Below are 27704 nucleotides of genomic sequence, written 5' to 3' on the forward strand. Positions count from 1 at the left end.
CCCTGCACTGTCTCCATCGCTTCTTGGGTACCTATGGTCATTGCTTCAGCATTTGTCCTCTCTCTTTCCTAGAGCATCTGTTTTCCTTCTCTGCTAGATCATTGCCAACCAATATACAAATATGATATAATTTTCTCTATCTTAAAGAAAATGAACTTTGTGAATGTACATTGCCTTCAGGCATGACCTCATTTGTCTGCTTTTTTTGTGTTGTTTTGTTTTTCTGTTATTTTCACTGCAAAACTTCTGTAAAATGTTGACTTATATACAGTGTGTCTCCACTTCCTCCTCTAACAGACTATCAAAACTTTCCTTCCCGAGGCCGCCTCCTTTGTGGTTATTTTTCAGGCCTTAATTTACTCAGCTTATTAATAATATTTGACATGGGTGACATACTTTCCTTCTTAAAACCCAATCTTCATTTCTCTTCTGGGACAGCTCCCTGGTTACTCCTTTTCAATCTCATTTACTGGTTTCAGCTCATCTCCCTGATGCCAAATGTTGAATTTACCCAGCTCTGAGTTTTCACTCCTCTTCTTTAACGACCTGGGTGATATCCAAGACATACTATTTATGTATTGATAGCTTTCAAATTGTGTGTTTTTTTTTTTTTTTCCATCCCAGAACTCTTCCCTAAGCTTTAGACTCATACAGACTCTCCTTAGATGTCTGGTATCTAACCCTAACCACGCTAACCCTAACATGTTATACTTAAAATGATAACCAAATTTCTCATCTCTTCCCACAGCTTCCCTGCCCCATCATATCTCTCTAGAAAAGTTTCCCATCTCAGTATAGAGCAGATGCACCATTCCAGTTGTACAGGCCAAAAAAGCCATGGGGTCACATGCAACATCTCCTCCCTGCTCCCCCAAAACTCACCTCTGGTCTATCTACAAATCCTGTTGGCTCTAACTTCAAAACACAGTCAAAGATGGTTGGAATCTAAAACCCCACTGCCACTGTGCCACCCTGACGCAAGCTACAACTGTCACCTGGCTGTTGCAGGAGCCTCCTAACTGACCTACTTATTTTCATCCTTGTTCCTCTACAGTCTGTTCTTAATTCAGAAACCAGAGTCCTGATAAACCTAAGATCTGCTGGGTTACTTCTCTGCTCAAACCTCTTTAAGGCTTTCCTCAGTCCATCATAGTGGAAGCCGGAATAGTCAAGGAGACCTAAGATCTGGCCTCTGTGAGCTCATCTCTTCTTCCTCCCCTTGCTTGTGCTGCTCCAGCCTTGTAAGGCCACCTTTGCTCTTCCTTGGACCTTTCAAGCACACTCCTCCCTGCAGCTTTGCTGTTCCCTCTGCCTCAAGTATTCTTATGCCCCAAATACTCCCTTCCTACTCAACTAGCTAATTCTTCCCACACTCCCAAAGGACTCTTCCAACTCCCTTTTGTCCTTTACATACCTTTTTTATTTTTCTTTTTTTTGGGTAACACTTACCATCACTCATTTTCAATCTTACTAAACTAGAATGCAAGCTTGCTGAGCACAGAACTTGGTTTTCTACACTAGTTTTGTTTTCTAGTGTATCTCCAGTGCCTAAAACGGTGCTAACAGCAAAGTTTTAAGACAACAATTTTAGGTCTGGTCTAAAGAATCTTGATTTCACTATCTGCAGTATTATCTGGTCAAAAAATGGATACATTTAGACTCTCTAATGTTATGTGGAAAATGGAATCAAGTTTATTTTATAATTAAAAAATAGTATAATTGTAGTTTGGGGGAATATCAAAAGCCCAATATTCATCTCTCAGGTATGTTTATACTCTTGCTTAAAGAGGAGTATTATTCCAATGTAGGGAAAACTGGAAACAACGAAAGTGAACAACAGTGGGGTCGCCTCCATTCTTTGGTACATTTGTATAATGGGGTACTAGGCAGCTTTTACAGACTGTGCTATAATGTTTAGTGGCTTCATATTCATCCATAATTGATTTAAGTAATCCAGTCATTCTAATGTATAGTTGATACTTTGTATGCAATAGTAACGGACATCCCTATACACACATTTTTTGGCATTTGCGCGATCATTCCCATGGTATTAATTCCTAGTGTTTTTCCTCAAATTAGATTCAGGTTTTTAAAAACTATATTATTAGTCAGAACTTTTTTCCTGTGATTTTTTTTGGGGGGTAGGATTTAGCAATTCTTTACTTAGAGAACTTAGTATTTTACTGTTACAAATGGTACACTGTTACAAATGGAACACTCATGTTGACAAATCATTGTCTCCAACTGTGCTTATTTCCATAGGTTACATTCGTAGATGCTGAATTACTTAATAAAAGAGAAAACACATATCTCAAGTCCTAACATGGTCACTTTATACATCTTACAAAATTGCCTTATAAGAAAAGAATTTCAATTTATCTTTCCTCAGAATTGTATAATGGTGTTTGTTTCATTTCAACTTTACAAAAAAAAATGTTATCTTTACAAAAAATGTTTTTAAGAAGGTATTATAGCTTCCAAAAATCTTTACCCAAATTGGTTAGGATATGCACCTACACAATTTCTAGTATAGTTCGTTCTGCTATAATGCTTGTTTTGAAAATGTGAACTTGTTGCAAGGTAATCAATATATTAGGGAACAATTAGAGTATAATGCACGTTTTGCATTTTCTATATGTGATTTTATCTGCAAGAAATAATAGGTGACTAGAGAAAACTGTGCCCAGCTGAGCCAAACCAGGCAGGAATCCAGAGCTCAGACATCTACTAGCTACCCTAGTTTACCACATGTGTTTATGAGCCTCACCTATCCATAGCTGATCTTACAACTTTTTGTCCTATTTCAGGTAACTTTCCCTTTACCACTTCACTATAACATGGTCATTTTTTAGGAACACGTATGTCTCATTATAGCAAAACTGTGTATGAATTCAACATACATCAAAGGTATGTCTACACAGGTGTTATTTGTGTTTGTTTGTTAATAGCCTACAGAAGTAATATTCTATTTTAGAGGCTTTCTGAATCACTGGTAAAGGCACTGGTGGATCTGTTATTAAGTATGTGTCCCTAGCCCCCCTATCTGCTCCTTAACTGTGTGTGGAGAAGGCAAACTTGATACAGCAGAAATTGAAATGGAAAAGGAAGTGTTCAGAACATTTGGTGTAAGCAATATTGGAACTGAATATTTCTGTTTGAAAAATATGCTGTAGAGTCTGGGAGATGAGTTCTTTCAAGTATTGCTTCCCATCTTGGGTACACTTGAATCCTTTAGCTTTTCAGAAAGAAAGTTTAGTCCAAACTTGATACGCATTTTCAAGGAGGATTTTTCAAGCAAACAGTAGAGCAGGGTCCTTATCAATCCTTCAAGACTCAGGAAACATTTGGTTATTTTTTTCATCAGTTTCAAACAGGAGAGCTGACATTCTGTTTAGACAGAGTAAATGATTTGGGGGACATTAGAAAAGACCCCTTACTCAAAGAAGCATTGCCAACTCAACCAATGATGCCTAAGTTGTTCTGTGCTACAGTAAGAGATGAAACTTCAAGTGTAGCCATCCCTGGGTTTGCATTCTAATTTAGATTCAGTTGCAAATGGCATCAAGTACAGCTAGGAGAAGTTCAAGGATAAGAGAACTGACAATGAGTAGTTGAAGAAGAAAGGTGATAAGGAATCAACTGAAAGTGAGCATAGGTACAAAAAGAAACAACACGTATTTCCCATGTAACTGATATATCGCCTACTTGATATATTTTAATATATGTAAATATATACTTATGTATAATATAATATATTAATATACATTTAAGGGACTTCCCTGGCGGTCCAGTGGTTAAGACTTCGCCTTCCAATGCAGGGGGTGCAGGTTCAATCCCTGGTCGGGTAGCTAAGATCCCACATGCCTCACGGCCAAAAAACCAAAAAACATAAAATCAGAAGCAATATTGTAACAAATTCAATAAAGACTTTAAAAATGATCCACATCAAAAAAATCTTTTAAGTATATATATATATTTAATATGTAATATACTTAATATATTGCCTACTTAACTGCCCTTTTAATAAGTCACTATATGTGAGTGTCGGGGCAGGGAGGTACCAGTAAAACAAAACTAAACTAAACTAAAACCTGACATGGTTTTGTTGTTTACAGTCATGAACAGTATTTACACAGCCTTGTTCTGTTACCATGTTACATCTATTCCTCCTGGTCTCTTAAGAGTTTTTATCATAAATTTTGAGTAGAAGATTACAGGAAGGTGTTACTTAAGAGGCTGAACTCTTAAAACTTACCAACTCTGAAGGAATGAAACCACACTGGTATGGAAAGTACAATGAATAGGTAACAACAAATGTAACCTCTGATAAGGTAAGAAAACCACATGGTGCTATTTGAAAGCACAGCCTTTGAAGTCAAGCAGAGCTGGGCTTTATCCTGACCCTCCACTTATGGGTTCACAATATGGAGGAGACCATTTAGCCATCATGAGTCTCGTTGGCTTCATCTGTAAAATTAGAACTGATGAGAACACTTGAAAGGATGTTTTAAAAGATTCAATGAGATAAAGTTGTGTGAAAATATTCTATATTATCTGTCACTTGGAAAGTATGGGAAATGAAGGCTAACAAAAAATAAAAAGAAACAAAGGAAAATGCCTTATGTCAGAGTTCTACTTTGGGAAACAGATCTATCTCCAGAGATGGTCAGGTTATGCAATCCCAAAGCAAAAACAAACAAACATATCTGAGATCATTGTTAACATTTAATGCTACTATCTTTTGATTCATGCACGTACTTGTCAACAAATATTTGAGTGACTCTAAGGCATGAAGCTAGGTGCCAGGGATAAAACAAAGTACAAGACCAGTCCCTGTTCTCCATGTTCTCATTTGTAAAGTTAAGAAATTGGGACAAATAATCAATTAGTTCTCTTTCAGTTTTGATATTTTAGGATTTGATTATTACTGGTATTAGTAATATGTATATATAATTGCTATTGTCTTAGCTTGGGCTGCTGTAACAAAATACCATAGACTGGGTGGCATAAACAACAGACATTCATTTCTCATATTTTTGGAGGCTGGGAAGTTTAAGATTAAGATACCAGCAGATTTGGTTCTTGGTGAGGGCCTCTTCTTAGCTGGCAGCTAGCCACCATCTTGCTGTGTTCTCATGTGAACTCTTCTTTGTGCTTGTGTATGATCTCTCTGTCTTCCACTTCTTATAAGGGCATGAATCCCATCAAGAGCATCCCATTCTCAGTGTCCCATTCTCATGACCTAATCTAAAGTTAATTACCTCCCAAAGTAATTACCTTCCAGTTCTAAATACCATCACTTTGGAGGTTAGGGCTTCGACCCGTGAATATGGGGGAAGCATAAACCTTTAGCCCATAACATCTATACAATACTGTTATTAGGACAGAAGTTTTATAGGATTCTCTCTTATCCTTAAGGTAACCTTTATTTGATAGTTATTAGTATGCTCACTTTACAGATAGACGCGGAGACTAAGAGAGGTGAAATTAATTGACCCAAAGTCCCATAACCACTGAGCGGCAAGGGCAGAATTCTAGACTAGAAGTGGACTAGATCTGTATCCTTTATGGATCCCATCAGTCAATCAATCAAATCAGCATTTATTCAGCATTCATTGTGTTTTAGGATATATAGTAAGTAATAATTAGACAGAGTTCTCTCCTCAAAGTACTCCCAGCCTACATTTCTACTCTGCCTGAAGTTCAGGTTTATTTAAAAAGCAAAAACAAACAAAAAGTGGCTCCTTCCTGTCTAACTTGTGACTTGACTTGTAGCTTGGTGGATTTATTTTTCTTTCCACAATGCAGAAATCTTGTATCAGCTTTGTGCACATGAAAACAGAATGTTCAGATTGCAGGTTGCACTTTTGTTATAGGCATGTCAGTAGGTATAACAGGATACAAGGGCATGTATATGGCCATAGAATATAGATGTTTGAGGTGTATAGATATATGTCACAAAGTAAAGACTTGTGTTGGTTTATATGACTGCTTTCGTTTGGCATATAAACAGGAATTATATGTATGTACACGAACAAACATGAGATACATATGAATGACAAGTATGAAAATCTGCCAAGTACTTTTTAGAAGCTTCTGAGAAACACATATATATATATATATATATATATAATTTTAATCAGAATCAGTAGATGGATTATAAGTTTTCTAAACAGTTTGCTTGTAATTGATGAGTCATATGTTAAGCTATGCAACTACTTCTGCAAATGAGAAGGAATAGAAGGGATTCTGTAAAGTTTGAAACATTACATAAAATATTTCCTTGAACTTTTCCTTCCAACCATTTCCCAAAAAGCCTTTGGGTGTAAGAAGGTTTCACTATGAAATGCATGGTCAAAAATGCAAGAACTTCTGCGTTAGCCTTACATTTTGACTGTTGTATTTGGTGAGTTTTAGGAGGGGAATGAAGTGTTTCCCTGAGGTTTGAAGAGTGTTAGTCATGGGAGAGGAAGTTTAGGGTTAAACACTGTTCTATGCCAGCACTGATTGCCAGACCGCAAGTGATAAAGGTAGCAATACATCCCTTATCACACACACACATGTGCACTCACACACATACATGCACACATGCATACATATACATGTTTATGATATTCAGGATCCTCCAAAGTGCAAGGCCAGGGCAGGGTTTTAAAAGTGGAATTCTTCAAAAGTGCCAGGATAATCACTGGAATCAGAAAGAAATTCTTCTTCCTGCTGGTCTCAAACCTAGAGCCAGAAGACATTTGTTGAACAACTGCTTTCCCAGGACTGGTGATCCCCAGTTTTATATACAGCAAATGATTTTGTTTTTATTGTTTATGTACTGATTTTTAAATATAATTCCATTTACAAAAAATAAATAAAAATAGAATTGGAATTCTTAGCAGTCAACAAAAATTCCTAGATTTCTTTTGATATAAACTTGTGTTAAACGTGTAGTAGGTTTTGCTGTTTTTAATCTAATGCATGCTTTTATCATTTGCCCTCAATACACTGCATTTTAAAATTTGATACCAATTCTTCCTAACTAAAATGAACTTTCTGAGTTCTGAATTTTTTAACCCAATTTACCACTATGAATTACACACACATTTTGTAAGCATTCCTTTTTGCTTTTAACTATCAGGCGAAATGTTTAAAAAGACCATTTTCGTTTACTGTGCAAGAAGTAATTCAGGTTTACAAATGGCTTATCTGTGTGGTGAGATTTTATAAATCCTAACACACATGCACGTGTGCGAGTGCACATGCACACACACACACACACACGCGCGCGCGTGCACACACACACACACACACACCCCTTCTCCATGGTTTCTGAAATCCATGTTTGTAAAGCAGTGAAATTACCATGGAGCTTGGTCTTATCTGTAGGGAAATAGCTAAGGTCTCATGAGGCCAAAATGCAGGAATGAAAAAGGCAGATAAAATCTGAAAGTTGGAATGTAATCAATGCTGGAAGTACTCTTACACCAAGTAATCTTAAAAGCCATATGTGAGTGTTAGTATGAAAGGAATACTGTCATTTTACAGCAAGACATTGAACTAATTACCTTTGACCTGTCTTTGAGTAACTTTCTCAAGTGACTCAAAGATGCTTGAGATACTTATGTTGGTATTTATTGTTTTAAGCAATGCATTGATTCAAATATTATTTTAATGGTTGAATAAAAAGCAAATTGACAACTTATTTTCCCTCTTCTTTTCTAAATCAACTTGATGTAAACTGTTCATGTTGAAGAGCATTGGACCAGCTAAATATACTGATGGGTTAGACTCACCAGAATTTTAAAGCGGGGGTGAAAAAAAAGGGCTTGGGGATAATTTACTTTCTTTGTTTTAGTAGCAGAGAATGTTCTCATGAAGCTTCGAGTTAATATAGAAGCTCATTATATACAGTGGCATTGGTACCGACCAGGGTTCTTGACCTTCCCCAATCAATAGAACTTGATAAGAGACCAGACAAGAAATTCAGGCAAGGCTTTACTGGGGCCCCTATTGTAGCAGGGGGAGTGAAAACAAATAACAGGTTCCCTAGCTCGCTCCCCTAGGGGGTGTGGGATGGTTCCTTATATTTGGTGAGGGAAGGGGTGTGTCCCGCGGTCGAGCTGGAGGGGTGACTTAGGTGATCTCCCCACCCCTTTGGTGGTGTTGAGTGCAGGGGCGTGTGCAGTACCCTGCTTTCACTCCCAACACCCTGTCTTTGCTCCTGGCTCTTCAGAAGTGGCAATTGGATTTTTTTTCTTTTGGTCTTTTTATATCTTCTTGTCCAGACTTTGCCCTAACTGCCCATGCACAGTTATTTTTAGTCCTTTATAGTTTCCTTGTATTCTGTTGCTCGAGGAGAGGTTTGTCCAGGTGCACGTACTGCAGCAAAGGGTCCCAGGGCCCAGGTCCCAGCCTGTCTCAGCATTACTTTCCTTGAAGGTATTAAAGCGTTGGAGAGAAACATCATCACCATCCCCTCCCCAGCAACTGGTGAAGAGATTCCAAAGAACCTGAATGATTGGATTCCAATTTAACCTTCTAAGTTTTCAAGTAAGAAACTGAAGTCAAGCAAAGTTCAGTTACTTGCTTGGTGTCCATAATCTGACCTTTAGTAGAGCCAGAATCAGGGTTGTTCCTGATTCTCCTGATTCTCCTTTTTCTCATACAGTGGTTTTCCCCAGATCATCCTGCATATAGGAAATATATAGGAAATATATTATCCTTCACCAAATTTGATACAGGAAACCTGGTGTTGCTCTTACCTCCACATGATTTCCCTTAAGGGTTTATGTACTCTTGTCACCAGCAACAAGAGTTTCTCTGAAGTTCTTCCAAGACCCAGTGAAGAGGTAGAATAAAAGGAAAAGAAAAGAAGGATAAATATGTTTACTTGCTATTTATATCATGTGTATTATTTATACAAGCTCTTGAATTTCCAGTGGGTTCTATTATTTAAAACTATCATAGTGAGCCCTCCCAGAAGGTAAATGTTTAATTAATCTTTTTTAATCATTGAATTTTTTTAAAATACAGAAAAAGAAAGAAGATATATCCATACTTCCATAATCACTGTACATCTTAGAATATTTACTTCTAGAGTCTTTAAAAAATTGTTTTACAAGAATCACTCTATAATTTTGTGAAAATAACCCATGTGATTTAAAAATCATCCCAAATCTCAGTATTCCATACATCCTTCTACGTATATAAATAGTTGGATACTTAGGTAGAAGTATGTTTATAACAATGTGATGCAGCTACAGATACTGTTTTTTAAAGTTCACGTTTTATTTAAAGGCATAATTGATTAAATTCCTGCTGTGAAAGATAGCACCTAGGGGTTAGCATGAGGGGTTAGCAGTCTCATCCATCCTCTCATTCCCCCACCTTCTGATTTTGGTAGTTATGGTATTAGTTGTATCCTTTTCACGTTTATGACAATTGACTTATCTTCAGTAAACATTATTTCCACTGTGTTTACTTTTATTTCTGTATAGAGTTATATTCAATATTCATCACCAGTCCTTTTATCACAATGCCTATCTTTTCATTTTGATGGTACTCTTCTTAATTGCCTGGATTTTGTTGTCAGACTTACTTTTGCAAGTGCTATATTTTCTGAGCACTTTCATAATTTAGACTATGGCTTTGTAAATAAACAACTGTATATAATATTCTTGGGTAATATTGCTTCATTATCTTCTAACATTGGATATTACTATATGGGAATCTGATTCCCCCTCATTCCTTGTAGATGTGTTTTGATCTGTTGAATGTTCAAATAATTATTTATCCTCCAGATTCAATATTTCAAATAAGATATGTCTTACTGTTGAGAATTATGCATTCAATTTCCCAGGAAAATAGGATAGTCTTTCAATCTAAAAATTCAGATTTATTTTTTTAGGGAAAATTTCCTATTATTTTATCTTTGAATATATCTTCTGTTCCATTTGTGAGTTTGCTACATCAGAATGCCAGTTATCTCAATATTAAATCATCTTTGCTTGGCCTCTTTCTATACAAGCTTTTCCTAATTACTTTAGTCTCTTTGCCTTTTTCATCTGCATTCACTGCATTTATCTCATTTCCAACACATCGGTAATTTGGTTTTTAGTGGTGTCTATTATGTTACTTGTACTTTCTAATTTATATATTGGCTCTCTAATGATGTTGTTTTGCCCCTTGATTTGTTTCCTTAGATCCGCTACCTTCATTTTCATTTCATTCTGTTGTTTTTCATCTAGTCTTTGACCTCTTGTGTTGTTGAATTTATTTTCATAATAAGTAAATCTATTGTGTGAAACAACTTAAGAAATTTATTTCTGCTTCTCCCCTTAGATTTTCTTCTGGGTTGAGTGTTTTGTTTCTCTCTCTTCCTCCCCCCACTTTTCCCTCCCTGCCCCACCCTCTCTCTCTCTCGTTATTGTTGCCGATAATATATTTCCATATTTCCCATGTGTGTCATTTATCTTGCTCATGTGTGGGTGACTCTGTCCAGACACTATTTGTGCCAATATAGCAGAAGTTACTTCTAGACTTATTTACCACGCTGCCTGAGACCCCTTGGGCTCCAGTTTGTAGTGCTGGATATTTCAGGTTTTATTAATTATTTAATAACCAGCAGGAATGGTCAGGGAGTGAGTTCAGTTGAGGCAACATTCGGCCTCTTTGAGAGCACCCAGCTTCGTTGGCTGGTTCCGTATCCTATTCCCTTTTGTAGGGGAGGGGCTGGTCCTCAGGTTCATAGCCACTGCAGCTTCTCCTCAATCAGAAAAGGAAGGAAAAACATAGGACTCTCCATAGGTTTCACATTGATTCAATTTTAGAGGTATTACTGAGAATTCTTAGGCTTTTCCCCAAAGTCCAGGGCAGTTTCTGGTGTTTAAGGATAGATAAGGACCTAAATCCTGCTCTGCCTTTCTCCTCTATTCCAGAAACATCTATTTTGATTTTTTTTTTTTGTTTGCAATTGACTGCTTTCTTTTCTTTGGTTGCTATGGTTGGTGTGTGTGTGTGTGTGTGTGTGTGTGTACGTGCGTGCACGTGCATGTGTGTGCTGGGACTTTTGACTTCATTGGGTATTGGGGGAGGGAAATTTGTTGTGTGTTAGAATTCATCATCGTCTCAGTTAAATGTTTGTGTTGGAAGATTCCCTCATAGAATATCTACTACTAACAAAAAACTCGAAAAACAAAGTTTTCACTATAATTTACTGTAACTCTTCAATGTCCACTTAAAAATACACAGAAATTGCTCTAATGCATGACAGAAACATTTTTTCTAGCTGTTTAGAATATCCACATCTTTTACTCTCAAATAACAAGAGGGCATGCTAGAAAACATTTGACTGAGGGAAAAATAATAAGTCTTAAAAATTTCTGTCAGTATGCAGTGTTAGGAACTAGATAACTTATTCTAAATATTTATTATTTTTGTCATAACCCATGTGAGTTAATGTTTTTATCTTGTTTTTCTTAAAATGTTTTCATTTTCTTCACAGCTAAAGTTGAAAATTGGATAAGAAAGATGTTTATAAATTGTATATGTATGGATATATCATTTGCATGTCTTTGTGTATACATAACATTTTAAATACAGGTATTCGATGTGATTTTACAGTTTACATAGGATTACATAGGAGCACAGATATGTATATAAATATATAGAAATAAATGTATTTAATATATGTGTTTATATATACATATACATATGCATACATACACACACACAGACTTAATTGTTGGAGAGTTGCCAACATCTACTGAAGGACACTGATAGCGCACAAATAGTTTCCAAAGACATGGTGATAACATAAGTAAGCATATAGGATTAGGGCCTTGAAATTAATCCTCCTATCATTTTTATCACTGGTTTGAGCCTTACAACATCATTCTCCCAGTTTGGTCCTAAGCTCTACAGTTAAAGAGAGAAATGGAAAACTCAGTCTGGATTTAGAGAGAAGCAATCCTGATTACAGAAGCAGTGGAAACTGAAGAAGAGTAATGGGATTATTTGTCTGGATAAAGAAAATTGTGACAAGAGGTCTAAAATAGTTTCTAAGGTCTAAATAGTTTCTATTTTAAAAAAACAAAACAAAAAAACAAAATAAAACAAAATAACCTAAACATAACTCCAAAGTAAAGGTTGAAGGTCAGATGTTCTTCATCCCCACAGCACATAGACTAGAATTTTTAGATAGGAGCACAAATTTTTTGGCATAATGGGGTAAGAGATAAAATCAAAAGGTCTCAATTTTTATTTCTCTAAGATGATTAAAATATCCTCTTTGCCAGCTATAGCAGAATAGCTTATAGTTTGATGCTTCTAATATTCTATTGTTGTCATTAGCATTGACTTTAGAAGAAAAGTATATCCTTATTCTTAAATGTTGTTCCTCATCTAGCTTTTCCATAGCTATTACCTGTTTGCAGCCAGAAAGTGGCAATGCCAAAGCATTGGCCTATGAAGACTAAACCACATCCATGCCTGTTTATCTAATAAGTATTTATTAGCACCCATCCCATGTTTAGTCTTGGGGACAGAAAGTGAGGTAAGGTAGCCCCTGTCCTTAAGAAATTAAGAGCTTGGTGGATTTGCATCCAGATGGATGCTACAAGGGGATGAATTGTTGTTGCCTCATCAGCTTTTCTGAAATGTAGTTTTCAATAATGATATATTTACTTCTGCTTGAGAAAAAAAAAATATAATTAAATATACCACTTAGGCTTACACATATGTCAGGGAAAAAGGTAATGTACATTCTGGAAGTTGTTAAGAGGACCCAAACCCCCCCACCCCCGGAAATTGAAACACTTTTTTGAATAGAAAATGCTAAGAATAAAATCCATAGCTTAATAGTCATTTTTCTAGAACAATGGAAGCCCCAGTCAATATTATTAATTAGAACAAAACTAAAATGAGATCTTATTTCCAATGTGGGATACATTCTAGTCACTTAAGGCTAGAACCCAACTAGACCCAGATTTCAAGTCACTTGTCACATAAGAAAAGGCCTGGAGAGAAGTGTTGGATTGGGCAGAAATATATCACACAGCTCCTTGTTAAATAAAGGAGAAGGAAGGTTATTCATTTAAAGATCAAGTTAGCTGAAAGAGTTACTTTGGCACCAGAAGTCGGTGCAGGAAGAATTGAAACTATGGGATCAAAGAGCTATTTCTAATCTATAAATTGAATGTCCATTAGAAACCTTATTCCATAAAAGTAGGATTTCGTTGAGGTACATTTAACATGGAAGCCTGAATTGATAAAAAAAATATTTTCCCCCTGTGCTATGTTATCTCTAAACCTACATTGAACACCAGATGGCTTCCTTTGTAGTCATCTGAATGTGATTACGTATCAAACTGTGGCTCCTTAAGGTGAAATTATCTGACTGTACTTGAAAGAACTCAATTTATTTTGGATATAGAGTTAACCCAGTTTGGCAGCAAACGTATTTTAGATTTTTGATCTGGTCAGAATCTTCAGGTATTTGCATTTAAGAGAAGACTAATGGGTTTATGTCCATTATTTCAACAACAAATTAACTCCAAAAGGCCTGGAGAGATAGGAGTGTTTTGCTCAGGGACACTAGCTGGCTTTCCAGTGTTCTCAGGATAAAAATGTAGCCCATCAAGGCTCATGGTAATTTCTATTGTCTTCCTAACAAAATCTCACTAATCTGTTTTTTTCCTTGATGTTTATCATTCCCATGATGTTTATCATGTTTATCATTCACCAGTTGTGTGTTCTGCCTAGTGTTCATTTAAACCACCTGCATTCCTTTAAAGTTTCATTCTTGCAGTTTCAAAGAGCTGTAGTAAATTTTTAGGATGTATCGAATCTTCTCAATTTCAAGGTAATACAGAGTGTTAATTATGTGTCCTAGAGCAGTATTTTAGAATTGACCCACATTTATTTGTACTTAAATAACTGGAAAAGAATAGATAAATGTTACTAAAAATACTTGTGAGGCATCTTTTATGTGAAATAAAACCTTTAATACTATTTAGATTGTTGCTGATGACTTGGTTTGGGGCTGAAATTACCGAATAAAATTTACTCTACAGAACGCAAATGATTAGTCATAGCATAGAAACTCATTTATAAAATATTTAATATAAATTAGTCATAGCATAGAAACTCATTTATAAAATATTTAATTTAAATTTTATTCAAATTTAAGGTTTAATTTTGCAATTCTAATGATTGCAGTGTAGAGGGATCTCTCGTCTATTAGTCATTTCTAAATATGATAGCATTTTCTAGAACAGACATATTTTTTCCATCTTTCTGTTGTAGTCACTATTTCTTCTTCCCTCAACCCCTAAGTTATAAAAATTCTCTATATATGTACTCTAAGTACTTAAGAAGATCCTGAGAAACCAAGATCTAATGAAAATGTGGGTAATTTATTTCTGGTCATGAATTTTATTCTATCTAAAGAAGGAAAGTATAACAAAATCAGTATCTTGCCTGAAATTGCTGTAGCATCATACGTGTATGTTAAGCAGTTCTCTGAAATGGACTAAAACTGGGTGAATGGAACGATTTGATAAGCTTGAAAATTCATGGCACTTCATTTTTATTAGTCATTAAGGAATTGTTGAGCTGTGACAGGGCGAGAGAGCGTCATGGACATATACACACTAACAAACGTAGTAAGGTAGATAGCTAGTGGGAAGCAGCCGCATGGCACAGGGATATCGGCTTGGTGCTTTGTGACAGCCTGGAGGGGTGGGATAGGGAGGGTGGGAGGGAGGGAGACGCAAGAGGGAAGACATATGGGGACATATGTGTATGTATAACTGATTCACTTTGTTATAAAGCAGAAACTAACACACCATTGTAAAGCAATTATACCCCAATAAAGATGTTAAAAAAATAATTGTTGCCCCCCAAATAGTTTAAAGTAGTGAATTATTCCTTCCATGAGAGTGGAAAGGAAGGAGAACTATGTTAATATTCAAAGGGAATTAAAAGAAAAAGCATATGCTTCAGGGCCCATCTTTATAGTCTGGTTAGTAAATAATGATGTAGGTGAAAAATATCTAACAATAATAAGTGGGATAAAAATTGAGCACAGAGAGAGAGCACTGCAAGAAGCAGGAAAACCCATCATCGGCTTCATGAAAGACAACATTTCATGGAAGAAGGAGTGTGTGAGTTCCCTCTTCATGATCAGAAAAATGCTAAAGAAACATGTCCACAACCATTGATAAGTCATGTTCACTCATTAGTCCCAGTTTATATTTGTCTTGAGAATCTAGTACCCCAGAGCAGTGAAAGTTATACCTAGGTCCTAAATTCTAGGAAGCAATCCTAAAATAGGATGAATAAATCCTAGTCTGCTCATCACAAGAAAAGAGAAAGAGAGAGGAGTAGCATAGGAATAGGAAGGATTAAGAGTATAGAAGAGGAAAGCAGGAAGAGAAGAGAATACTAAGTCTCCTTCTCTCTATATAAATATATACACACATATGTATATGTTTATGTATGATATATGTTTATGTATATTTATATTACTTATATACATATATATTTAAAGTTTAGTCTCAACCCCATAAATTAATTTCAAGATCCACTTATGGAAGTCATCTGAATTTTGAAAACTCTGATGTGGGCACAAATGATTCCAGGAAATCTGATGAACATGAACGCCAGGGCTTAGCAGACTCAGACAGTTTTCATGGTACCAGGAAAGAAGGGCTTAAAGGGAGAGGCAAAATAGACAACGTGATGTTATTTTTTTTAACAGCTCTAATTGCTTAATTTCTATTATCACTGAGGCTTTGGGAATATTTTTGAGTTATCCTTCCATCAGAATTTTTCGGTGGCAAAATAATTTTCCATCGGAATTTTCCAGAGGTAGAACTATTACAAAATAGTTCAGAATGTAGGCAGTGGAGTCAGCCTGTCTGTGTGGTTTGGAGAAGTTGCTTACACACCACAGTCTCTTCATTTCTAGAATGGGGGTAAAAGAGCCTGCTTCAAAGAGTTGTGGTGTGAATAATAAAGGGCTTAGGTTAATAAATCGTACAGTCAGCTCTCAATAAATACTGGCTATTGGCTGGTAAATAAATACTTGATCAAAATCTGTGATAAAATTGACAACAGAATCCAAAAGAGACAATAAATGTATCTGCTCAGAGGCACTCAAGAAATATTTCTGATGTTGGTTCATTCTCAGTGAATTTGGTGAAAGAATAAATAAAGTCTAATATTACTATAAATTATAAATAATTAATCTTAGCCCTATATACAAGGGTGACACATTCTCTGTAGGAAAGCTCTCAGACACATTTTTTCCATATCTTTAATCTGTGAATATTAATGAATCCCAGGCAAGTCACCTAAACCAAGTTGCCTGTGTGAAAGATTCAAGAATTTAAAAGTTGTTTGGTACTAGAGGCCCAAATATTTAGTTAAAAATAGGAAGATAAGACAGGGAAGGGGAGAGAGGGAGGGACAGAGAGAGAGAGAGAAAGAAAGAGGAGAGGAGAGGGGAGGGGAGGGGAGGGGAGAGATCTGACTTCCAAGATCATTCAGTAGAAGAACTAGGACTTGAATCCTGGGTGCCTTCCACTGGCTCTTCGATTTTTCTAGAAGGCAATGACCATCAAAGATTGTAAATTCACTTTGACTTCAAGGGAAAGTTTTGCTGATGGTGGTTGGAAAGAGCAAAGTATGGTGGTTACTCAAAGAAGCAAAAATTAGCACACCTTACCCACTGAGCGTAACAACAGCAAAGACAAATATTATAATCTGTCTTTAAAAATGTCTACGAAAAATACATATTTATTTCCAAGGTGAAAAGGGGATCAAGGCTGCTACTTCCCTGTGAATTTCAGACAATATAAATATTCAAGTTTCACATCATTTTAAGGTTCCCAGCGGAAGAAAATGACAATCACTTAAAAAATTTTTTTTTCTTTATTGGAGTATAGTTGATTTACAATGTTGTGTTAGTTTCTACTGTACAGCAAAGTGAGTCAGTTTTACATACACATATATCCACTCTTTTTTAGATTCCCATATAGGTCATTACAGAGTACTGAATAGAGTTCCCTGTGCTATACAGTAGGTTCTTACTAGTTATCTATTTTATATATAGTAGTGTGTGTATGTCAGTCCCAATCTCCCAATTTATCCCTTCCAACATCACTTTTTAAAATGTTCCTTTCCTACACAGTGTTTTGAGGCACCAGGTCTGGGAGATTCACTAGCGAAGGTGTGTTATATTTGTAATTTCCTTTCAATTGCAAATTTCCATCATAGAGTAATGAGTATTATGGTAATTAAGACATTAAATTAGTGTATCCTGTACCCTGCTGAGAAAATAGTAATATAGTATAGCGATGCACTAGAGTAGATAATTGCTGGGACAATAGGTATGTGTCCACAGTAAAGACGATGGTCATTTTTAGTGCCCTTGTCACCACAGCCAGTTTCAATAGGAACGAGTCCGTCACATTAACTAAATCCTAATGAAACTCTAGAATTACAGAGACACTAAGCATTCGTGTCTTATACACTGGGTTGTGTCAGTCATATCAGCTCCCCTTCATTTGCTTTATCAGCATAGTTTCCATAGCTTTATGGACTTTCCAGTGTCCTTTATGTAGGTCAATACGAACACTTATTCAGAATGTTTATTATATGCATTTTTTAAATTTATTTTTATTTATTTATGTTTATTATATGCAAAGGTTGTTGTTGTTTTTTACATTCTTTGTGGCAAGACACCATTAACACAACAACACACTGTTTAACTGCATTTGGGGGGGGCGGTGGGAGTTTATCATGTCCTACAGTAGTTCCTATAAAGTAAACTAAGGGCTTAGGGGAATTATTTGAATTACAAACATTTTCAATATTTGTTTCTAAGTCAGAGAAGATGCTAGCATGCAAGTTCACATCCCTACCCACTCACTTTTTATTTTTCTGTCTTTACAGTTCCACCATGGTTTTTAAATCACCCTTCCAACCTCTATGCCTATGAAAGCATGGATATTGAGTTTGAATGTGCAGTCTCTGGGAAGCCTGTGCCCACTGTGAATTGGATGAAGAATGGAGATGTGGTCATTCCTAGTGATTATTTTCAGATAGTGGTAACTATCTTTTTTCATATTCACTTTACAATCCCATTCATTGTCTACTCTGTTTTCAGTTGCTTTTCTTTCTTGGGAACAACGTTCCCGTTGGGAATGTTTATGATGTATGAAGAAAATTGTTCCAATAAAGCAAATCATTTTTTAGACTTGGAATTTTTGAGCTCAAAAAAAGTCATTAAACAGTCCAGCCCCCTTGTTTACAGACACGGTTTTAAACAAACAAAGAAAAAATGGGGGGCCTAAGACCAGTGCTTTCTAAATATTCTCATTGGTGGTTCTTGGAAAAACAGAGTTTAGAATCTAGTTCTAGACTGTATGAATCCAAGAATCTCTTACTTCTTTAAATTTTGCACATTATAATAAAGTTTCAAGTAAGATGTGCTACTTATGAATATGGTAGTCTTACTGTGGTAATTAGGATGGTCACTCTTTGCTCCTTTGCTGCTCTTCCAGATAGGCCAGCTGATCCTACATGAGCAGTAGAAAAGGGCAGTGATGATGGTGATAGTGACAATGGTGGTGGCAGTGTTGGAGAGGATTTGAAGACCCAGAGTTCACATCCTTTGCAGTTCTGAACTTTGGAAAGAATTGAAGCCAAGAACAATGGTTCTTATAGTTCCTATAAGGTTTAGTGTACCTCTCTGTCCCTGCCCTGGAGAGAGATAATAGGGATAATGGTGGTATATTCACTGAGTTGTTGTCCTGGTACATAGTGAGTGATCCATACCTATCATTATTATTATTGTTTTTGCTGCTACCAGCAGAATGCTTTGCTCATTTAAAAATGCTCTGTGAAAACTCTCCTTTTGGTGTAGGTCAGCATCAGAGGTTCTGAATTCAAATGAATATCTGAGAAATATGAAAAGCACTTTTTAAATATCAAAGAACTTTGCAGCTAAAGAAGGAGGCTTTCAATCCATTTCTCTTATGTTTGAGATGCAGACATGACCCTGTCAAAGAAAAGTGGTCCTCCAAGCCAGGTCTCCCAGGAGACGGCAGTTATAGTGTAAGTGCCCTATAGAATTCAGGCACAAGCTCTCTCCATGGCTTTACAGTGCCTTTTGCTGGTGGTCCCTCTTGCACGATCAGTCGGCTTTCAGAAACTTTCATCACCTCTCGATTCATGCATTTTGTCACATTGTAAGGGCTCTTAAGGAATACATCCGTAAAGAATATCTTTATTATGTTTATCACCACTTACCATTTTTCATTTTTAGTTGCATTTAATTGGTTGGGAATAGAGTAAGAAAGGAAAAAAAATTAACTTTTGAATGCCACATCAATCCATTAGTTCCTTTACATGCAATGCTGTTTCCCCTATCACTGAATTAAAAATGATCTGCCATGGGGCAACTTGAAATGTGTTGTATATGCCTAAAATAGATGCTACTTGCATATAGAGGAAATTGTTGAGTGCCCTTAAGGACACAGGATAAAATGAAGCATTTCATTTTTTTCTACAGTTTGAATAATCTTTTCCCCAGAATGACTTATTATAGCCAACCTACTTAAAATGTTCCTTTTCTTAAGGTAAAAAAAAAAAAAAAAAAAATGTATGGTATGAGCCCTTTTCACATTAAATTGTGCTTAAAAATATTTCCCCAATAGCTCCAGATCTGTCACACATGTAACATTTAGCACAAATAATAACTTATATGAGAATTGTTAATTGTAAGTTAGTCAACTTTATCTTAGGAATTTTACATCAGCTGAGAATTGACTACAAGACACTAAAAACAATTAAGTATTCCCCATGAGGTAATATTTATCTCTTAATGACTTCAGGGCAAGTGATTTAACTCGTCTCACTTACTGAACTAATTCTTACACTATCGAAGATAAACTGAGTTACTGTAATTAAATGCTATTTCAGATCATTTTATCATCCATCCTTGAAAACTATGGTGGCCCAATTTACATAAAACAGAAGTTAACATTGCTGTGTTTTAATTTATGGATCACTGAAGGTGAAACATTTCGGCCATATAACAAGAATGACATGGGTATAAAAGATCTACCGTACCCTCCTCCAAATCCCCGAAAGGGCACACAATTTTAAAAGGATTTTCAGATATTTTTTTTCTCGGCAAATGTCCAGAAAATATCCAACCTAGATTTCTTGTCCTTTAGAAGCTGCAAAGATAAGTAATTTTTGTTTCCTTTTGCTTTTTTTTTTTCCCCCTCCAGCACCCACTGAAACTATTTCCTTCAGTACAAGGAAAAGAATGAGATTTCTTTTGATACTAACCTCTCTTTCGTCCATACCTAATAAAAGAGTTTTCTGTTTACTGCTCACTTATGGAGGATGTGCATTCTTGGAAGTATACTTTTCATGGCAGAACTAGGTTAAATTGTGGCACGTGGATTCAGCAGAATCTTGGGAATCTGTGACATTTCCCAGATGACACAGGACATATCTGTAAGGCTGAGGACCCTCTTGGCCTCCCTTCCGGTTTCTTTTGGGAAGTTTGATTAAAATTTGTTTTGTGATCATTTTGTCACTTGGAGTTTTTTTTTTGCTTTTTCAAATGCTTTACCTGCTTTTTCTTCTCCCTAGGGAGGAAGCAACCTACGAATCCTTGGGGTGGTGAAGTCAGATGAAGGCTTTTATCAGTGTGTGGGTGAAAATGAGGCTGGAAACGCCCAGACCAGTGCACAGCTCATTGTTCCTAAGCCTGGTAAGATGAAGTGAACCTTGCTCTGGTTCCTGTAGTTGCAGTTCTGCATGGTTCATCTGTGAAATCTGTACTGTTTTCCCTATTCTCAAAGTCAATTTGAAATTATTGAGTTATTTAGTTAATCAGGTATACATGTGTGTATTGTTGGTATATTTGTGCTAGCAAATTATATCTATGACTATCGATATATATCTCCATCCAGCGAGATACAGTCAAGATGACTACCACTAAATTACTACCGTCTCCCCTCTTTTGTGGCCTACCTTTCTTCTTGGTGTTTCATATAAATATAAACTCTATATATGGAACATATATATATATGTAATATATATAAAATAGATAAGCATATACATGTATACATACATGCTTATTTATAGTCTTAAATCAATGGAAGTTGGTAGAAAAATAGCAGGAGTAATCACTTGAAAGTAAAAACATTCTTCTCTTTTTTTAGAACAGGTTTTGATAAGTTGTCTTTTTTCTATAATTAATTAAGTTTTTTATTTTGTTCTGTAATCTTTTAGAGGTTTAATATGGTGGTGTATTCAAAACTAGCGTAAATCTATAATAGACATGTCATGTAATATCCCCATAACAATATGATTTCCAGAAAGCAAGCAAACAGACAAAAACAAACACACAAAAAAACCAGCTGGTCAGCTACTCTGAAATGTGGTTACACTAAAGAAGGTCAAAAACATCCCTTCTCTCTTTTTATTCTTTTTTTTTTTTTAAAGCAGGGACTGAACAATTGTTTCTATAGATCAAAATACCTTAAAATATTAATAGCTCCTCATGAAAAGTTTTCATACCACCTGTTGATTATGTTAATTTCAACTTTTTGAGGCCAGTTTCCTTCCTCTTGACTCAACCTTGTCTTAATCTTTCCCTGCTTCAATTTTAATAGAAAACAGATTTTCTGTTTAGAAACAGTAATTTTAATAGAAAACAGAAATTTCTATATAGCTACTGAAATATATGAGACATAGTCTTTCTTTGGCTTCTGTCATTTACAGTGTGCCTATTGAGGCCTTATATTTTGTGCATCTCTAACCAATTATCTGAAGATGCTCAGACTCTCATAATAATGCTCACAGCGATGACTTTCTCTGCTTTTCTTGATTAAAACAAAAAAGCAACCATAGAACCGCAGTCCCAGATGAGTAAAGGAATGAAAGGAACTATTTAGGAATTTGAAGGTACCATTAACTCTTGTTCAAGATCACCAGTTTCTCTGATGGACTGTTTGTTTTCCCTCCATTTAATGTGCCTTACATGTGAATGTGACCTCATTTGTGTGACTAAATACATTCTCTTCGGCCGAAACAGTAATGGATAAGGAGGGGGAAAGGAACCTCTAAAACCAAGGTCTCTAATATGAGCCATGGTTTAAAAACTCTGTGCTGTCTCATTAGCAACGACAATATGGCAACATTTACACTAATACTGACTGCTACACAAGTCACAGAATAAGAGAATTCTAGTTAACATTGATTTCCACGTAAGGCCATAAAGCTGAGGAAAGTGCAAGATAAGTAGTCCCGTATTTCTAAAGAGAAGTATGAGGTACATTCTCCTATCATCCCCTTTGACTGCCATTAGGGATGGAGGATTCTTTGAAGTGTTGAAATTCATAGGATTAGACAGACATCATCATGGTGTTTTCTTTCCCCCACAAGTCAAGTTGTGGAGATACCAAGAAAACCCCTTGAACAGAATGTGTGTGTGTGTGTGTGTGTGTGCGCGCGTGTTTTACTGTTTTGCAAAAATGGAAAATGGGCAACTTACCCTGACTAAAAGCTGTCTGGAGCTGCCCACAACTGCAGGAGGAGAAAGGGGAAGGCAACAGTGGGGAGAAGCTCAATTTCCACCTTTGGGAAGAATGAGGGTGTGAGTTGCACTTGAAGAAAGCAGGGCGGAAGACATCTTGAAAGGCCTTGCCCACGAGGTCCTGGCTGCTAAGGCTACAGCCACCAAAAGACGCTAGAGGGACACTGGCTGGGACGGAGCTGAGCTGGGAGCTGGTGCAGAAGACTAGCCAGATCCTGCCATGCCTGCTGCAGGAAGGGGTCCAGGGCGGGGCTTCCTAGGTTGGAGGGGCCTCTGAAGAACACAGAGCTGCTCCCCAAAAAGAGGCAAGTTGATGCCTTCCATGACTGTGGACTCTCAAGAGCACAGGCTAAGAAAAACAGCCTTTGTCTCTTTACTCCAAACCCATCCTCTCTTTCTACCCTGGAGAAGCCCTAAGCAGAGGGGGAAAGAATAGACCCAAGAGAATAAAAAAAAGTGGTGACAGACAGTCCCATTGCCTCTTCCCGATTTTTGGTCTCAGGCCTACTCTGGGAGGAGGGGAGAAACTTTAAATTGAACGTTAAGTTAATGTCTTGATTTAGATCTCACTGGTTGTGTGTGTGTGTGTGTGTGTGTGTGTGTGTGTGTGTGTGTGTTGCTGTTGTTGTTGTCATTATTGTTTTTAATACCTGCAAATAAGGCTTTTAAAATATTTTAAGGTGCCCTTAGGACCTGAGGGTTGACCCAACTTGTTATCTGGGGTAGGAAATATATCCGATAGGGTGTGTTTGAAAGTGGATGACAGGAGAGAATAAAACTGTTTCCCCTTGATATTCCAATAGTTCAGCTCGTTCAATAAACCAGTTATAGGCATTCAACTTCATTTACACCAGGCAGCTCTGAATTCAACAGGTAGCTCTTTATTAACAGTATCTTGCCTTCCACTCAGGCCCTGATTCATTTGGGTCTCTGTGACCACAAAAGAGCAAGGCGCCCCTCAGCATAAATGTCAGTTACCTCCTGGCTAGGGCAAACCTCGGAGAATCTTGATAATTCATTCTTCTCCCATCTAGATGGTAAAATGTTGTCGGTGGATTCTACATTCTTGGTCGGTGTTTATTGTATCTGGCATTGGATTAGAATGAAGACCAAAATCTGAAAGCGTGACAGAACACCATTGTAACTGTCTTACATCCCCTCCTTGTAAATGATGGATTGCTTTTTCCTGGCCATTTAATCAGGTCTGAAAATAATGCCTCTCCACCTCCGCAGAGGTGCAGTATAGGCCATGTGCACAGATGGTGGAGAGGCCAGCTATAAATATAAACTCAGCAATGAGGCTGACCTTGGCGGGAAGAACAGAGCCCTCTCTGTTGAAGTTCCAACAGTAAACGGTCACCACATATTTTGAGGCACATCGTGAGTCTGCACTGACCAGCTGTTCAGCTTTGGTCTGTCCACATGCTTGCGTCTAAGAGTTTCTCTTGACAACCATAACAATCTGCTTCTAACTGAAGTGCACACAATGGCCTGTTAGAGCCAGTGCCCATTGTTGGTGGATATTTACATAAGCCTAATGAAGTTTCAACCTAGTCTTTTCTATATAGTTAGTTATTCCCTCTTTAGCAATTAGTGACTTAGGAAAGAAACATCATCTACTAAATTAAATTGAGTTAATGACTTGTTTTTCTTTCCAGAAGATAAATTTTGGGAAAATACTGAAATGTGTGCACTGTAACATGTGAAATATATACATGATTTCCTCTAGATAAAGATCAATGGCACTTAAAAAAATCATTATACTAGAGGAGGTGCTATCAGTAATGGTTTCTATCTGATACTCTAACACCACACACACAGTTCCAGACTGCTGACCATCTCTCTGTATACCTAACACAAACATGAATGCACACACACACTCGTGCACCCACAGACAATGGTCTGCACACTTAAGAAGACTTTGCATATGCATCAAAAATACTTTAGCCATATTATGTAAGTGGTGGTGAATGCGAGTTAAGATATTTTATCTGATATATATCACTTGTATTGCCTATTCATCTCTTCTAAGAGCTAAGGAAATGTTTTCTTGTTATTTGTTTTAGTTTTATTTATTATTTGGCGAGGGACATTGGTTAAGAAGTCCTCTTTCCAAAAGAGGATTGACTGTAGCCCTCCAACTCTACTGTTCAGTGAACAGCCCAGACAAAATGTGCCAAGAATCAATGTGTTAGGCATCATAAGAATAAGATGTTTCAGTAGCCAGATTTGCAAACAGGTAACCAGTACCTTAGGATCTGGTTGACATAGCAGATGCTGATGTGTTAGTTACCCTTGAGTCTCATCCAGTGAACTGGAGTGTGGGTAAGTAGTAATTAAATTAAGACTATCGGGTAGCTAGAAGGAAAAGTGAGCATACTTTCCAGTGCTGGTGGGGCAGCGTGGGAGCATAGAGAGCAAGGCAGGAACAAAGGTAAGATAGATATAAGATATCAGTTATCTCTGAGTTAGTGATTCTGGTTCTACTTGCTAGGTAGCATTATGTTTCCAGGCCAGTGGTCTTCAGTGAAGGTAATTGGAAATACCTAACTGCTGGGCAGAGAAGAAGAGAGGGCCAGGGAACTGGGAATGCAGCTGTAATCAGGGCATATGTAGTCTGGAATATTTTAAATTTAATGGCAGAAATGGGTGAAGATAGAATAAAGTCGCCATGGGAAGAAATAATGTATTCTTCATATTCTACTATGCACAGAAAGGTTATGTGTTCACAAATGAATAAATGCTATTCTAAATATTTCCTAAATGTAGATCTGCTTGGGCAAGTTACCAAATCATGCCTTCCACTGAAGAAATATATATGGGATATGTGTCTCATGTTAACACTGAATATTTTTTTAATGCTGGTTTTGTGTTTTTCCTCCAATATTGATGGCAAAATAGAGTTTCCCACTGTAGGAGGGGAATATATTGGTTATGCCTTTAGTAAAATAGTGAGCTACTATCAATTCCTTGTTCTCCCCTGGGAAAGGTTACTGATTACAAATGCTGTAGAATTTTAAACATTGTATTAAGGCAGTGTATTATATATTAGCAGAAGTGTTAAGTCCAATCATAAACATCAAGGCATAACATCAAAAGTCCTTTTGATGCCAAAAACTTGGCCTCTGTGTCCCAGTGCTGAATCAAATCTCAGAGACAGAGTTTTGGGTGAAATAGGAAAGAATAGCTTTATTGTTTTGCCAGGCAAAGGAGGCCACAGCAGGCTCCTGCCCTGGAAAACTTTGTGTCCCCACCCGGGAGGATTTGGTGAGTTGCTGATAAGATTAGGAGGTGTGCAGGGCCTGCACTCCTTTATTCTGGTGTCAGGTAATCTTTTGATGAGCTTCTCTGGTTCCTTTAATCTGGCCTCCTCAGGGTGGTCTTCTCTCATATGAAGAATGCTGACATCTTCCATTTGTTGGGTCTTAGTTCTATAAAGGGCTTAAAGGCAGTGTTATGTGTATCGCTTGAGGCAGCACCAGGACCCTGCCCCAAGGCTGCACTATTGTTTCTTGACTGTTCCTCCCTTGTCTCTGCATCCCCTCCCTTCCCTGATTAGCAACTGTTGGAATCTGCCCTTTGGAACTCAGGGAAGGTCATGGAGGCTGGAGTCTGTTCCTCACAAGAAATGGGGGACATGAAAAGGCTTCCGTGCCCAGGAGCCCCACAGGGTCCTGCTAGGTTTCACTTTGGATCTGTTTTTGTGACTTGTTCCCTATCAGTACGAGAGGAATACCTTGAAATCCAAATAGGCAAGAGGAATATGTGGGTGCGTACTCATACAGTGTATATTAACTGCAGCTAGTTTAAGTGTTTCTTACTAAATGTGGACTCTTATGTAGTAACTTCGGTGAGATTGTGTGAAACAATGAAAATTGTACAATTAGTTGTAACACTTCAAGATCTGTTAGAATTTAATTTGTCAGTGTAATAGCACTGTGTAAGAGAGATTGTTACTAACTCTCAAGTGGTGTACTTTTAAATCTGATATTAGTCACTGGAGGTCAATTAAGTTGAATTTTTGTCTCTTATTATGAGAAGAGTTACTATGATTTAAGCGCTCAGTATTATTTTGTGTGGGATCAAATTATTCCTGGAGTTCTGTAAATAATTTAGAAGAGCCAGTTCCATGTATTGGACTAATATATTGGTGGACCCAAACTAGAAAATGAGTCATTAGACAGTTCCCCTCACACAAACTGAGACGCTCATTAAAACTACAAACATTCTCTTTAGAGTTCCATCATTGAGTTTACGTGAATGAAAGTGCAACTTAATATTTTTGAAACTTGTTTCCAGTGATGATTATAGTGATTATAGCTCATAAGCTTTCCACAAACATTTTCCCTTATAAGCCTTAGTAATTAACTGTAGCTATTAAGATACAGAACCGATTTTTTTCAAGGAAGTGATTAATGTCCGTATATGTATGTGGCTGTGAATTTGTTCAGTGTACTGAAAAATTATTTCGCTAGCTAAGGTAAAGATAAAAATAAGAGGAAGGTAATGTCTGCTCTTTTATTTTCTACCTCAAAGTCTCCTTTCCCTTAGAGAAATCTTGACGCACAAACTAGCACTTTCCCTGAGGGGTTCAACGATAGCCGAAGTTTCACATTTGATTTTTTACCATGTGATATTCACGTAGTCTATGAGATGTGGACACATTTCATGTCCACATCCTTCTCTAGTTTATCTATAGAGATTTAAACTATATTGGAATATAGAATATAATGAACAGAACCTTAGACAATATTGCCTAACCTTTCCAGGTCTCCATTTCCTCAGCTTTAAAGTACAATAGATAATTGTCTCAAAGATTTAGTGCAATAAATGTATGTCAGAGGGGTTTGTAGGCTGTAAATTGCTACACAAATGTTAGCTATTATAAAGTCTTCCACTGGTTTATTTAGTCTCAAGAAAAACAGGAGGCATTTCTTGGGATGGATACAATGATAGCTATCTTCTAGCATATTTTTCCATCCTCCAAGAAAAGAATTAATAAACAAATATTTCAGGGACAGTGGCAATTTGAAGTTTAGGTTTTTAGCCCAGTGGACAAGGTGAAGGGAAAAGGTTTATTTCAGAATGC

The 27704-nt window shown here is 36.9% G+C and overlaps 1 protein-coding gene across 1 annotated transcript in view; it reads left to right on the forward strand.

Annotated features, from left to right (window-relative positions):
• DCC (DCC netrin 1 receptor) overlaps window positions 1–27704 on the forward strand; it is a 1168069-nt gene that overhangs the window by 662398 nt on the left and 477967 nt on the right. Inside the window, exons 6-7 of the mRNA XM_060310806.1 lie at window positions 17950–18104; window positions 20665–20785. Coding sequence (XP_060166789.1) covers window positions 17950–18104; window positions 20665–20785 — 276 coding nt within the window. The remainder of the gene's footprint in view (window positions 1–17949; window positions 18105–20664; window positions 20786–27704) is intronic.

Source organism: Globicephala melas, chromosome 13, assembly GCF_963455315.2.
Source record: "Globicephala melas chromosome 13, mGloMel1.2, whole genome shotgun sequence".
NCBI lineage: Eukaryota > Metazoa > Chordata > Mammalia > Artiodactyla > Delphinidae > Globicephala > Globicephala melas.